General features: G+C 42.1%; 1 protein-coding gene across 2 annotated transcripts in view; it reads right to left on the reverse strand.

The window, feature by feature from the left end:
* GSPT1 (G1 to S phase transition 1) overlaps positions 1 to 15,677 on the reverse strand; it is a 960,922-nt gene that overhangs the window by 328,038 nt on the left and 617,207 nt on the right. For both annotated transcript variants that reach the window (XM_044089181.1, XM_044089179.1), the window contains one exon: positions 8,133 to 8,273. In XM_044089181.1, the coding sequence (XP_043945116.1) occupies positions 8,133 to 8,273 (141 nt within the window). The remainder of the gene's footprint in view (positions 1 to 8,132; positions 8,274 to 15,677) is intronic.

The following is a 15,677-nucleotide window of genomic DNA, read 5'->3' on the forward strand; positions in this document are numbered from 1 at the left end:
GGTGAGGTTCCATTTTCTGTAGTCTTGTAATTGTGAGGGTGATTTAAATTTTAGCCAGAGTTTCCAAACCTTATCTCTTTTTGACATGAGAGAGAGAATACTTCTACTGAGCCAGGGGACACAGTTGGATTTGACTCTGATTTTCCTTAAGGGAGCTAGGGAGTTCAGGTAGTTCAGGATGTCAAGAGAGATGTGGTTAAATTTAAGTACAGCTTCATTAATGGGTAGAGACTGCAGAAAAGACCAGTTGATACAGTAAAGATAATTATTCAGAGTATCTGTGTTAAAGTTGGTGAGTTTTCTACAGTCTTTATAGAGGTGAGGCCTCTGTAGTTGGGAGGAGTATCGACAGATGGGACTTGTCAGGTGAACAATTAAGTGCTGCAGGGGTACAGGGATTATGGTACATATGAGGTTCGTTAGCGAGGATCCAATCTGGAGTGGACTTGGGTATGTTATTATGTACTCAAAAAAATATAAACACAAAACTAAACTAGTAAACAAGTCGGGTAGCAGCAAAACCAATGCAGACCAGTAAAAGCCAAAAAGATTTAATAAGATTAAGTGCTTTTCGTTTGCTATGTCAGCAAACTTCTTCGGACTCAAACGAAAAGCGCTTAATCTTATTAAATCTTTTTGGCTTTTACTGGTCTGCACTGGTTTTGCTGCTACTCGACTTGTTTACTATGTTATTATGTAGATAGGTGGGGTGGAGATCAGTTGGGATTGATGCTTTGTTGGGGGGAGTGAATATTTAGATCATTCCAGTCTAGGTTAACATCTCCAAGGATTAAAGTTTCATATGCAATATTTTGTGATAACCAAAAAGGTACTTGTTCAAGGATTGGGATGTTTTTACCTGGTGGGATGTAGATGGATGCAATAGCAAACTGTGGGTATTTAAGTGACAGTTTAGAATGAGAAGCTCAGCAGGTTGAAAGTTTGGGATGGAAACAGTAAGTGGGGAGAGATTAAGCTGTTCAGAATAGAATATGGCAACGCCTCCACTTTTTTTTTTTTAATTCTATCTAGTCGGTACATATTAAATCCTGATTTCAGTATCTGAAATCAGGGGTTTAAGCCAGGTTTCAGATAGGGTTACAGCAATATTTAAAATATGTCCCTATTTTTGGGCCTTTGTCTCCCTATTATGTTGGGCTTTGTCCAGACTTCTTGCACCAACAGGTTTAAGAGGTATGCCACAACAGGGCTAGCCACCCAATGGTGTGGGCCTTGGCTCTAGATGACTGTCACGGCTGAGATAACACCCCAACCCCATGTGCAGAAATGGGGAAAAAGGAGTTGAGTGGGTGGACGGATGGATGGAATGTTGATTGTTGAGGTGGGTGTAAAAGTACACAGATTACAATGTATGTAGAGCCAAATTGCTTTCTCTTACTTCTGCATAGGTGAATGTCTGGATTAAGACCCTTGTCTTAGTCCAATACATTTTAAGTGGAATCAAGTAAATGTGGGAAAACCAAATATAATGAAAAATATTCCTTAGCAATAATTGTTTTGGCTTGTCCTTCAGGTTGCAATAGAGGACTATCTTTTTTTCTCAGACTTTTCTATGTAGGCAAGCTGATAATAGGGCAATAAAAGACAGGACACTGGATTCTTGCCTACAAGCTAATGATATCTGAAAGCATGCAAGTAGCTTTCACATCTAGGGAAGGGGGAATAAAGACAAAAAATAACAGTCCCCAATTAATGTACGTAGAAGCACAGGCAAAATGAGTCTTAGCATGGATAACCTCAATTTCAGGTTAAATAAGGTCGATGTTAGCAGATGTCTATTTGGCACAAATAGTGTGTTTCTGTATCAAGTTAATATATTATGTGGGTGTGTTTGGTCTCTTGTCAGAGTGTTTTTATTAAAACAAGTCTTGTAAAATGTGGCATTCTTTCCAATGTTGACGAGAAAAAATGTATAAGCATTAACCTGCCAAATATTAATGAGTTTATGTATCACAAAATCGGACTTCTTACCATAATGGTGACTCATCTACATTACCTTGGAATGTCAATCGTCACTCAGGTATAGACAAAAAAGAAAGAATACTTAATTTACGAAATGCAGAGAGCAAATTGCAATGCTACAGGAGACACATTTCGAAAGAATACTTAAAGAGTGTGAATTTTGTTTAACAAAAAAAAAAAAAAAAAAAAGTAGTTCAGGATGGATAACCTGCAGAATATCAGACACACGAAAAGAGAAGTACTTACATTAACTGGCAGAGAAAGATAATAATGGCAGATATGTGGCAAGGATGTGGATTACACTGGCATGTACTTATATTCCACCTAAACTGCTATGTTGGAGCTTAAAAGAATTCTGCGAGAAACAATCAGCTTTTGGCAGAGAACATTACTTAAACGTGAGGACTGTAATTTGAGTTGCAAGAATGAGGACATATCTGAGGGGGCCTGGAAAGGAAAATCTAACAAGCCAGTAGATTTCTGGAGAAATTTATGAACATATTTAGTATGACAGACGTGAATTCAGTAGCAGAAAGTTGGGAGAGAATTTACATATTATTCACAAAGGTACAATAACTGGGCTAGACTTGATAGAAATTATATTCTACAGGAACATGTTCATTTAAATGAAAATTTTGATATACATCCAATCTCTATTTTGGATCATGCACCAAAATTTACCAAGGTAAAAATGCACGGTAATGAAGTAAAGATGAGACACTGCCACTTTTCCATCAACCCATTAAAAAGAGAGAAATTTAAGCAATGGATAGTGGAAATTATATAAGAGCTATTATGGAAGATAGAAAGTACTCCAGAAGTTACAGCTAATGAGTAGGATAAAATGAAAGTGGGAGTATAAAAACAGGGTAAAAATAAGAGAGAGACAGATATCTGGTTAAAAACTAACTAGAACTACTTAGAGCAGCTGACAAAGGTTAAAGTATTACAAAATAACTGAACTCTCACAGAACAAGAGAAGGTGCAACTACAGAGTGCTGAAGAGAAAATAAGGGAGTACCTGGATAATATGCAAGAGTTCAGAAAGCAAATGTTTTTTGATAACTCCACAGCACAAAGTTTTGGCACAGCGACTTGGGTAACAGAAAGCGGAATGGGTTTGCAGCCTAACTTACAGAGCCTGTAACAAAAAAAATAACCAGAGGTTCTACAGAGGTATTAGAGATATTTTATAAATGTTATGAAAATCTGTGAAAAGCAGAGAAGTACGAAAATCAAGAAAAAGCACAAATTGAAAATTTATGGAAGACAAATATGTGAAAGTTAAAGGTATATGAGGCTCAACAACTAACAGTTAAGATAGGAGGACATGAGATTAAAATGATGTAAAACTAGTCTACAGGGGGTCTATATTAGATGAACGAATGTTCATCTTAGCGAATGCTCAACAGCGAATATTCCACATACTAGAAACTGCAATTTTGGGGAGCTACACCCAACACCCCCCCAAATATATATTCCAAGTCCGAGATCGGACTACAGTGAGGAAAGGGCAAATATTCCCATCTTCACTGTACTGCAATCGCGCAATTGTGGTTTCGAGTTCCGCAATATTCGCTCATGTGAGCGATCACTAAGATGAACCTTCATTCATCTAATACAGACCCAGTCTACAGGAAAGCAGGAAATTCTCCAGGAACAGACGGTATTCGTGGAAGTTAGGATGGAAAAAAGCGACAAAATCTGGAAGGTTTTGCTTAACAGTATTTTAAAAGGAAGGGAGGCACCAACATCCTGGACAAAAGGCTGTAGTGGCAGTAGTACCTAAAGACAGTAAAAAAAAAAAAAAAAAACAACATTCGATACCGCTTCATATAGGTCCATCTCAATTCTAAAAACAAGATTATAAAGTGCTTCTGTCTATAATGGCTAAAGGAATGGCAATAGTGACGCCAAAAATTGAGAGATATGAACCAATGAGGTTTGATTTTCTGCAGGAGGAGGCAAACATTTGACCACATTAAAAGAACAATGAGATGATCCTGAGGGAAGTAGAATGTAAGAAAATTCTACTGTTATTGGTAAGTTTTGATGCAGAGAAAGCATTCAACAAATTAAACTGGGATTTTATAAGTAGAGCAAGAGAAACATTTGCATTTCCTGATAAAGAAGGTTAACTGGAAAAATATGAGGGATCGGAGACAAAAATCAAAGTGGGAGGGTTCCTATCTGGTAAGTCGTGCCTGAACAGAGGAACCAGGCAGTAAAATGCTCTTTTCCCTTTGTTATTTTCATTACATGTAGAACCAGCAGCAAAGAAAATAAGAGACTGAGAAATAAAAGGATATAATTGGTATGGTGTTCAAGAAAAGCTGGCATTATTTGCAGATGTTTTGTACCTGATGGAACCACAAAAGGACATCTCACTGTTGTGGAATATTCTGAGACAGTTCCTTTTTTGAGATATAAAATTAAGGACGATAAAACAAAAGCTTTAAAACAATGCATCTACAAGTGAATTGGCCCAGCAATACCAGTATTTATAGGAACATGATAAAATGAAGTATTCAGGAGCATGGATTTAAAAAGATTTGGTTACGGGAGCTAAGGATATGTGGGACGAGACTACACAGAAAACAAAATGAGAAACTGGAAGCTCTTTATATGGGAGGGGAAGAGGGCAAGAGACAAGTGGGATAAGCTGATCCTCCAAAAACAAGGAGGTTTAGGATTACCTAATTTGAAGGGATGTTTCACAGATAAACAGTTAAGGTTCTTATACATAACACAAGCAGAAAGCTACAATCCAAAGTGGAAAGGGATCGTGATGAAGCTGGGGGGTAATTCAAGAAATAAGGAAAGAGTGGGATTTTAGACACAGCTCCTTAAGGACAATAACGGCCATACACAGTATTACATTCGTAAAGTAGCAGAAAGTACACCAAGAATTAAGCCAACATGGGAATGGAGAAAGGGGATTCTGCTGATAGGGATGATTACAATTAGAGGTACAGAGATTAGGCAAGAGGAGGCTAGAATTTACTGGAAGACGCTGGCAAAGGAACCAATGTATTGCAAGCAAACAGAGAAATTGCAAGCAAACAGAGAAGGAAAGGTAAAAGAATTGTAAGAAGCCAAAAAGAAATTTGGATTGCAGGCTAGTGATTGCTTTCTCTATCAGGGATTGATATCAGAATATAGACAAAGAAAAAGGGACAGGTGAATCCTAAATGAAAGACCTGCACTTCTTGAGTATTTAACTGAATCTAGAGCAGAAGATGCCATTTAAAAAGGGTATATTTGTAGGGCATATAAAACATTCCCCATAAACTATAGATAGGAATCAATCAGAAGAGGTCAGAAAAAAATTGGGAAGAAAGATTAGATATGCAATACATAATAAAAAAGGGAGGAGATATGTACGACTCCTCAAACAAGCAACAAAGTCTAGAACAGTTAGGATTTTGCATGGCAGTGTTTGCACACATATTTCTATACCCCAAGCAGACTCCAAATAATTTTTCCTCAGGTAGATGGCAAACATTGGAGGTGTGATGTGGAAGAAATAGGTAACTGGGAACAAATGTTTTTGGGAGGATAATGAGCTGACAGATTAAAAATTCCCTACACAGTACTCTTCCATGAATTCTGAATGAGCAAATGAGTGTAACTACGGAAATAATTTGTTTTGAGCTGGGATATAGGATCTCAGTCACTTAGGTACAGTAAGGCCTTGCTAAGCTTAATTCTGATGGCTTCCAAAAAACTATTACTAGAAAACGGAAATCAAAATCTAAAGCAGCTACATACCTGAATATTGTAACAGAGATGAAAGAAAAGAAAGTGGGATGTTTAGAAAAGGGCATGAGTAAATTACGTACAAAAAATGGAAATTGTGGGAACAATACATGAAGAAAGATGTTTTGGACATGGAATGAGGTTTAAGGGAAGACAGGAACTGAATCATTTATGTAATGTTGTTTAAATCATACCTCACACATACTGTTATATATCGTATAATGTTGGTAAATGTGAAAGAATAATTGTGTAAAATCTTACCATAATCATAGATGTTCTCTTCCATGTTGCAGTATTCTAAACCCTTGGGTTAGCCTCTCTTGCTACCCGAACAGCCAGTCAGTAAACAAAAGCTTCAAAGTCATTGCAAGGTGCATGGGACGCCTGACACTGGCTAAGGGAACGTGAGCCATTAAAATGACGCCTGCACGTACCATACCTCAGAACTTTGCACCCCAGTACCAGGATAACTGTATTAGCCCAGTGCCATCCAAGAAGGGGCAGTTTAGTGAAGAAGGATGAGGGAATACTGCAATATGGAAGAGAAGGGACATCTATGGTTATGGTAAGATTTTACACAACTACTCTATGTCCTCATATTCTCATGCTGCAGTATTCCAAATGGCCAGATTGGGTGAAAGCTAAAGGGGCAGAAATGTCCATTTGCAGAAGTTTGTAATATCTTTTTTGTACCTCTGACATATCAGTGGAATCTCACTTAAAGAAATCCCTCATTTTGGAAAAGGTCTCCCCAAAGGGGAGGTCCTCACCTGGAAAGTCTGCCTCATAAGAATCCCCGGGGTGGCATAACCAAGGGGAGATTGCAATTGAGACACAAAGGAGATAGAGTACTCTTAAGAGGAGTCAGAGGAATCCTCAACTTCAGTTTGAGGAATATCTTGAGCCTGAGGTCTAGGGCTAATTAAGAGGGGAGCCACTGGGGAGGATGACGGCATAGCAGGCCTTACAGCCATGAAAGCATTTAAGAGACTCTGAGAAAAGGCCTGCCAGTCTGGTTGGCTCTCTGCAGGAGGAGAAACACATTTTGTCTTCGGTTTTCTTTTTAGGGAAGGCCTAGAGGGTGTAAGGCCCAAGGTAGGCTTAGGTACACCAAGTTCTGTTGCAGTGGAAAGATTTGTCTGGATGGCCGGTACAAGCAGAGGTTTCCCCTCACTGTCGGTAGCAGTCTGCGTTACCTTCATGGACATGCCTTCTGCTCTGGGTTCTGCGGCTTCCCCAGTGGTACCCGCTATACCCATATCAGTGGTTTTTGAATGTTCCTACAGGCTGTCGGCCACAGGATGGATAACGGGTGAAGGAGGTGCAGCAATGGACTCAGGCCTAGTAACTTTTGCCTTTTTCTTAGGTTGCTCAACAGGCTGACCGCATGGCCCCTCCATAGCTAACGCTAAGCATTTAAGATGCTGAATCTACAAAGAAATGTTGACAGCATGCAGACTGCTGCTTAAGGTCTTGGGGACGAAGGCCTGACCGATCGCATAGGTCTTGTGGTCGTGAATAGGCCCTAAACAGAAAAGACAACGCTCGTGGGCATTCTTATGGGGGATCTGACAATCCCCACCTACATTTTCCCTTCCTGGATGACATGAACCTAAACAGGCATGCAGTGACCCAAAAGAACAAGACGTCCCCAACGGGGTACTTATCTTTGAAAAAGACGATCTGACAGCCAGTATGGCAGGAACAGTTGATGTTCGACTGGCAGCAGAGATGTTCTGAGGTATGGTACGTGCAGATGTCATTTTTATGGCCCACGTTTCCTTAGCCAACGTCAAGACGTCCCACAAACCCTGCAGTGACTTGAAGCTTTTGTATACTGGCCAGATGCTCAGGTAGCAAGAGAGGATAATTCAAGGGTTTGGAATACTGCAACACGAGAACAGAAGGACATCTTGTTTATATGGTTGGATTCCTTTATATAAATGTAAGTTTGCTTATGTCAAGTAATTATTCAATGAAGGTGATGAAAACTAAAAACTTGAGTGCTCTATGCTCCAGTGAGGTAGATGAATATACCCTCTTCCTACACCCATCTACTGCCATGGCCTCTATCCTTGACTGGAACTTGGTGGTCCATGCAGGCCTGGGAACCACACCCAAGAGGAAAGTCTCCAATTTCAAATACAGAATCTGTGACGAGATGACTCAAAGCACACCTTTATGAGAAAAGCATGACCAAAGATGTGGTAGAGCACAAGCTTGGAGAAACATTCCGGAGTGCCTGTCTACATCACCAAAGTCCTACACCAAGACCCAGTTTGGACTACAACTTTCACTAATCACTGTCATCTGAAGGGTTTGGGAATGGAGCATGTAGACACCAGACTTAACTTGCAAATAAAATAAATAAATCACATTTTCATACTTACTTATACCAAGGACAGCTATCTGTTGGTTCTTTAAGGTTTGAACCTGAGAGGCCAGAACATGGCATAAAATAAACATCCTTCTTCGGATTAAAGCCCACTTTCTTCAGAAATGGCACTAGTTTTTCCTTACACTCTTCATACCTAGACAAAAGAAAAGCATTTGCTAGAAATCAGTAAAGGATGTAGCTGGAAGATGACAACTCAGCACTATTCACAGCTCAATGTTCAAGCAAGCAGTCCTCTTCTTAAAAGTCAGATGATGTTTTGGCAAAATTCTTCCAGCAACAATCATTAGAACTGTGAGGTATTACATTCTCAAAGATAGTTTGTTAGTTTGGATTATCCATTAAGAAACCACTCATAACGTCAGAAAAACATTCTTGTGTGCTCAGTGTTTATTGCATACTTTTTAAGTTCCACTCATGCATCTATTTACATGGCAGACCTGGAGTAGTTAAGTACCAGAAAGTACAGTTTTGTACCTACCATAAATATAGATGTTCGAGGGCTATTACAGCTGCAGTAGTTACATATGGGTTTTCAGCCGGCAGGCGGTCCCTCGGTCGGCCGAATTCCAAAGTCTTGGTCCGGCGTCGGTTGCTGTCGCGTACTCTTCTGACGTCAGGAAGGCTAGAGTATAAAAGACACAGCCGACGCCATCTTCTTCAGTCTTTCTTGCCCCAGATGTCAGGTGCCCCCAAAAGGAAGGCAATACATAAATTAGTGTGATACACAAATGTAAGCAAATAAAACATAGTAGGATAACCCAGTCAGCAGGTATGAATAGGTATTCAAACCCCAAGGTCTTACCAAGAGGGGAAGGAGGGTGGGAAACCTGTACTGCAGCTGTAATAGCCCTCGAACATCTACATTTATGGTAGGTACAAAACTGTACTATGTTCATCGTGCATTACAGCTGCAGTAGTTACATATGGGTAGAATCCCAAAGCTATGTATAGGGTGGTAGGTACTATATGAAACTGGGTTGAGCTAGAATGCCCTGCAAAACTGCAGTGGCAAAGCCTGCTCTAGTTCTGGAGTATAAAGGCAGATGGTAATGCTTTGTGAAAGTATGTACAGAACTCCAAGTGGCTGCCTCCAGGATCTCCTTAGTAGGCACTCCTCTAAGGAAGGCTGTAGAGGTGGCTGTGGCCCTAGTGGAGTGGGATCTGATACCAGTAGGCTTTCCATGATGAGAATAACAAAAGCGTATGCAGTGACCAATCCACTTGGAAATGGTCTGTTTAGTTACAGGTTTCCCTTGACCCCCCCACAGCATAGGAAACTAGGAGTTGATCTGATTTTCTGAATGACTTGGTTCTGTCCAAGTAGTAACGTAGCTGCCTATGGATATCTAAAGAATGAAGCAGCCTTTCCCCTTTGTTTTGAGGATTAGAGTAGAAGGTAGGAAGGTGGATGGCCTGGTTTAGGGCTACCCTAGATACTACTTTAGGCATAAAGGAGGGTTAGTACGCGGCGGAAACCCTGTCCTGATGGAATATTAGGAATGGCTGCACCGCCATGAGGGCCTGTAACTCAGAAACTCTACGAGCTGAAGTGATGGCCAGTAGAAAAGCTGTTTTCCAAGACAAATATTGTAATTCTGCTGAAGCAGCTGGTTCAAAAGGAGGCAATGTCAGTTTTTCCAGTACATAGTTAAGGTCCCAAGCTGGTACTGGTTGTTTCCTTGGAGGCCTTATGTTCTTAGCCCCTCTGAGGAACTGTCGCAGTAGAGGGTGTGAGAATAAAGGAGGATCCATGTTGTATTCTGCAGATATTGCTGAGGCATGTATCTTGATTGAGGAAAAGGAAAGTCCCTTGTTCAAAAGTTCAGTTAGGTACTGTAACATCTGAGGCAGGTTTAATTTTCTAGGATCCTGTCCTCTTTCTTCATTCCAACAGCAAAACCGCTTCCATTTTGCTGAGTAAGCTTTTCTTGTAGATGGTCTTCTAGCCTCCAAAATGACATCCTGCACTTCTTTGGAGAGTAGTGCCTGATGTGAAGTTAAGGGATTTTCCATGCAGCTAGACTGAGAGTTTTCAGCTGACTGTGAAGAGTTTTGAAATTGTTCTGCGTCAGCAGTAGAGGTGTTAGAGGCAGGGGCCACGGAGGAGTGTGAGTTAGGTTCCTCAATAGTGGATACCAATGTTGTCTCGGCCAATCTGGAGCAATCAGTATCATCCTTGGTTTGTCTGTTCTTGTTTTCAGAAGCACCTTGGGCAGCAGAGGTAGTGGTGGGAATGCATAAACTGACCAAGTTGTCCATGTGAATGAAAGGCGCCCACTTTCCAAGCCTTTGGGTGGAAGGTCCTTGAGCAAAACTTTTTAATTGATGATTTTGTGGGAGGCAAAAAGGTCTATGTCTGGCCTTCCCCATGCTTGAACAATCTCTGTGAATACGTCTGGATGTAGCCTCCATTCGTGAGGGTCTGTCATATGCCTGCTCAGAGTGTCTGCCAGTGTGTTTTCCATTCCTGGTAGGTACTGAGCCTGGAGTTCTATTTGTCTTTCCAGAGCTAGATTCCAAAGAGTCATCGTTAATCTGCACAAGGGGTATGAATGAGTCCCTCCTTGTTTGTTTATGTACCACATTACTGTGGTGTTGTCTGTTCTTATGAGCAGCTGTCCTGGATGCAGGAAATCTCTGAAAGCTGAAAATGCCTTTATTACTGCCAGCATTTCTTTTCGGTTGATGTGAAGGTGCTTTTCTGTTTTGTGCCATCTGCCCTGAATGCACCTGTCCTTCATGTGCGCCCCCCAGGCGTAATCTGAGGCGTCTGTCGTTATGACTTGTGTAGCTTGAGGCTTGCAGAATGGGAGGCCTTTGTTTACTTTGCATGCTTGAGCCCACCATATGAATTCCTTTTGTAGGCAAGGAATTATTGGAATCTCCACTTCTAAGCTGTGACTGTGTTGAGACCATAGATTTTTTAGGTACCATTGAAGTTTCCTCATGTGCAACTTTGCACATGGGATTAGAAGAATGCAAGATGCCATGAATCCCAGAGCCTGCAGGATTTTCCTTGCAGTAAGCCTGGTACTTTTGCAAGCATTTTGAAGTAGTGAGATAGTTGCCCTTGTTTGTCTGTTGTTAGGTAAGCCATCTGAGTGTTTGTGTCCAAGTTGGCACCCAGGAAGGTAATTTTCTGAGAGGGTGTTAGTTTTGATTTCTCCTTGTTGATGGTGTATCCCAGAGAAAGCAGTAACGTGTCACATATGCTAGAAGTTTGAGAAGTCTGAGTTTGCTGTCCGCTTGGATCAGGCAGTCGTCCAGATAAGGGTAAATTTGTATCCCTTGAAGTCTGCAGTATGCAATCACTGATGCCAGGCACTTGGTGAATACTCTGGGCGCAGTAGATAAGCCAAAGGGCAATGCAGAGAATTGATAGTGTTTTGAACCTGCAAGAAATCTGAGGTATCTTCTGCAACTTTGTCTGATTGGGACATGCAGGTATGCCTCCTTGAGGTCCAATGTTACCAGCCAAAACCCTTGCCCAGCATGGGAAGGAGTTGCTGTAGTGTGAGCATCTTGAATTTTGGCACTAGAAGAAATGTGTTGAGAATGGATAAGTCCAGAATGGGTCTCCAGTCGCTTCCTTTCTTGGCACCAGAAAAAGCCTTGAATAAAAACCTTGTGCTTGTTGGTGCGTAGGTACCTTTTGTATAGCCCCATGTTTAGGAGCTTTGCAATTTGTAGTTGTGCCTCTACCCTTTGATTTTGTGGTAGGTTTGGCATGCCTCTCATTTTGGAAGAGTGTGGAAATGAAATTTGTAGCCTCTGTTTATTATGTCCAGAATCCATTTGTCTGTTGTGACAATATGCCAATTGTTTGCAAATAGTGCCAGTTTCCTCCCAAAGGTGCTGCCAGTTGAATTCTGCTTGGCATGGAAATGAGGGAGTCATTGAGTTTGCTTTCTGTACTGCTGTGCACTGTCGTCACCACTTCTTGGCGTAGGTGATTGCCATTGTCTGCCTCTGTAGGATCCTTGGGTTTGTCCTCTGCCCCTTCCGTCTGTATCTGCCCCTTTGGGCTTTGTCAGTCGTTGGAAAGGACCAGTTTTTTGATGGCCAATTCCTGCTGAACCTTGGTGGCTGAACCTGTAAGAAAGCTTTGACAGTTTGCATAGATTTTGCCTTTTCTTCCATTTTCGTAAAATATCCTCAGCATTACCACCAAAAGAACATCCTTATGTAATGGTGCATCTAGAATTTTTGCTTTCACTTGATCTGGAAGATTTTGTTCCCTTAGCCATGCATGTCTGCGAATGACTGCTCCAGTGGCGGCTGATCTGCTGGAGGCCTCTAGTGCATCATAACCACATTGTAAGGTGTGCTTGCCCACTTGCTCAGCACTATGCATCATATCCTGCAACTCTTTTAAATCTGGTTGTTCAGGTTGTGACATTTTTAATTGTGATAACAGAAATTGCTGATATCTAATCATATGAAACTGGTAGTTTAAGGCCCTCATGGCAAGGGTGGCGAGGTGTAAACTTTCTTTCCCCACCTTTCTAGAGATCTAGATTCCCTTTCGAAGGCAGTGGGTTCTTGGCGGAAGCCTTAATTCCTTTAGGGCCTTGAGAAATAGTTTCAGGATCTGCATTATGGCCTTTATAGAGGAACTGATGAGAATTAGGAACTCTGTAATACCTATCCGGCTTAACAGGTGCAGGAGGCAGAGAATCAGGATTTAAACAGGCCTCCGAGTATACATCATCTAAAACCTCCAAAACAGGAGGAATAGCCAGAGGCCTATGCTGAGGTAACCAGAGGAATTCCCTGAGCCTTTTCTTGGAGTCGGAAAAATCTTGGCCTTCCCAATGGAAGTGCTCTCTCAAGGAGTGTAAAGTTTCCCCAAAGGAAAAATCCTCAGGGGGGGATACAGAAGGAATGGACTGCTCTGCATCCGAATCCTCAAAGGGTGAATAAGACTGTTCTTCAGCATCAGAATGTTCTGATAAAATGGAATCTTGGTCAGAAGGAGGAGAATCCTCCTCTACTCTGGGTCTCTTGTCAGGAGGGGCCTGTGAGCCTCTAATAAGAGTGATCAGGTCTTCAGCCATTTTAAGCATGTGCTTCTTAGGCGTGGGCCCAGGTCTTGGGCCTTGTGAGGCAGGCCTAGAAAGTTGCTTGGCTGATTTTGCTTTTGTAAAGGCCTTGATGGAAAAGGAAGATGAAGGCCGAAATACACCATGAGTGGATGTAGATCTATCCACATTGGTGGGTTCGACATGAGCAGGTGCTTCGGTAGTAGTTTGGGAAAGGGCCGAAGAACCAGCGGTCTCAGGCACAGAAGACCCCGCCGAGGGAGTGTCGTCGGTAGTCAGGGACTGCAAAGGCGTCTCACTGACAACCGCCCACGTGGAGCTTGTTTCGTGGTGTCGGTGGAGACCGCAGTTCTCGACTGACGGTCCTTTTCTTTGCGTTTTCTGGACATAGCGGTAGTCGGAGTATCCGACGACATTTTATAGTTAAACGCTTTTCCAAAATAATGTTGGGTGTACTCCGCCCGACGCTTGATAGTGCGTTTATTGAAAGTAGCACAAGCGGCAGCCCGAGGCGACGTGGTCTGGGCCCAAACAAGGTATGCAAAGGGAATGGAAATCCTTGTGCGGTATTTGCTTCCCACAAGAAATACAATTATTAACTTTTTCTGACATCGGTCTGAGGCAAGAAAAGGTTCCCCAACGGGGTACTTAGCTTTAATGAAGACTTCGGTTCCGAAATTTTTTCGTAATTCAGGAGCTGGCCGACCGGCACTTGCGAACTGCTTCTGCTTCGGGCACCGCGCGGCAAAAAAGACTGAAGAAGATGGCGTCGGCTGTGTCTTTTATACTCTAGCCTTCCTGACGTCAGAAGAGTACGCGACAGCAACCGACGCCGGACCAAGACTTTGGAATTCGGCCGACCGAGGGACCGCCTGCCGGCTGAAAACCCATATGTAACTACTGCAGCTGTAATGCACGATGAACATCACAGAAAATCCATATAGATTACAACACAATGCACTAAGTGAGATAATCAGTATGCAAAAATGAGGGAAACCAAGCAAACAGATTTCTATTGTAGTCGCTCTAGTACAATGATACAACTTAGAACACTCTGGCAGTATGTGCATTTTATAACACAAGAATGATGCCTACAGAGCACATTACTTAAGTTGGCGACAGAACAACTACCAACCCAGAGCATGACCTTACCCTTTTCCTCAACTTTCCTAAAAAGGCTTCACAAGTAGATTGTCTCTAAGAAAAATACTCATCAGGGTGATCACTGACTAGCAGCAGCATTTTAGCATCCTCTGGCAGGTGCTGAAGCCTCAGCCATGCAAGTCTCTTCAAAACGGAAACCATAGCTGTTGCATCCATAGCATCACAATCGCACTTTACGAGTGTGTTTTGCCACCTGACTAGCCATCAGAATAATCTGTAACAATTTTGTCCACGGGTTAGCAACAAGCACCTTCCCAAACTTTTCTCCCAGCCTGTCCAGGATAGCCACCTGAAACTTTGTAACGTGTGTTGAAGTAACACAGCCGCAGAACTGAGGACAGTAGACAAGTAGACCTTCTTCCCAAAATTGTCCTAAGGACAAACAACCCTGTCAGGATGCATGGATACTACTAAGTGAGGTCTTGTCTGCTTCAGAGTTAGTAACTCGTGCAGCTGTAGAAGATCCTACAGCATCTTTCAAAAAGGGTAGGCGAAATTCCCCCAATGCTCAGGCAAAATTTCAACCTAATAGTAAAAATAAGAACTCTGGTTTCGTCTGAAGAGAGGCCACTAGCCTAGTGGAACTAACTCAGTCAAAGGATAAACAAGGTCTTACTAAATACAGGTCCAAAAGTTCAAAATACCCTTTTGTGAGACTCAGAAGCTTTTCTGGGATATATGCAAATGAGCCCTTAAAGTCATTCCCACTGATGAAATCCCTTCTTTCTGGTAAGAATCACTCCAAAGGTGAACATTTCAGATAAGGAATCACTGGAAAGACTGGTCTCAGCATCAGAATCATAACCAATAAGGGAAGACTGGGAGCATTAAACCACCCCCCTTCATGCAAATCCTCTGCATTACATGGAATGTGGTCCCTTTTGTCACATAGTACTGGAGACACAAAGTTCAATGCCTGCACTGCTTTCAAACAGCCCAAGAACAGAGGGAAACTTGGGAAGAAGTGGTATAAGGAAGATGGCAACCCACCAGGTGCCTGTTTGGAAAGAGTTTGTCAGGAAGTAGGAGGTGAAGAAATGTCTGTTTTCCAGTGTGTTTTTTGTGGAAGCATCCACCCTGGAAGCCCTCTACTCTTTGTGGGAAGGCCTGACTTCTATGTCACCCCCCCCCCCAAAGATCCTCCTCTAACAGGAATAGTGGAAATTCCTCCTTCCCCCTTAGATATAACAACATGGGACTCCTCAGTATACACCAAGGCTCAAACATCTATAAAAGGTTCCAGCATCAGACGGATCTAGGCAGCTAGCCAGTTCCTCAACAAAGTGATTTCATGTTCAGCTCCTCTTCAACCAGGCAGACCACTAAAGGGC

This window comes from Protopterus annectens, chromosome 12.part0 (genome assembly GCF_019279795.1).
Source record: "Protopterus annectens isolate FY-2018-M chromosome 12.part0, PAN1.0, whole genome shotgun sequence".
NCBI classification, from domain to species: domain Eukaryota; kingdom Metazoa; phylum Chordata; order Ceratodontiformes; family Protopteridae; genus Protopterus; species Protopterus annectens.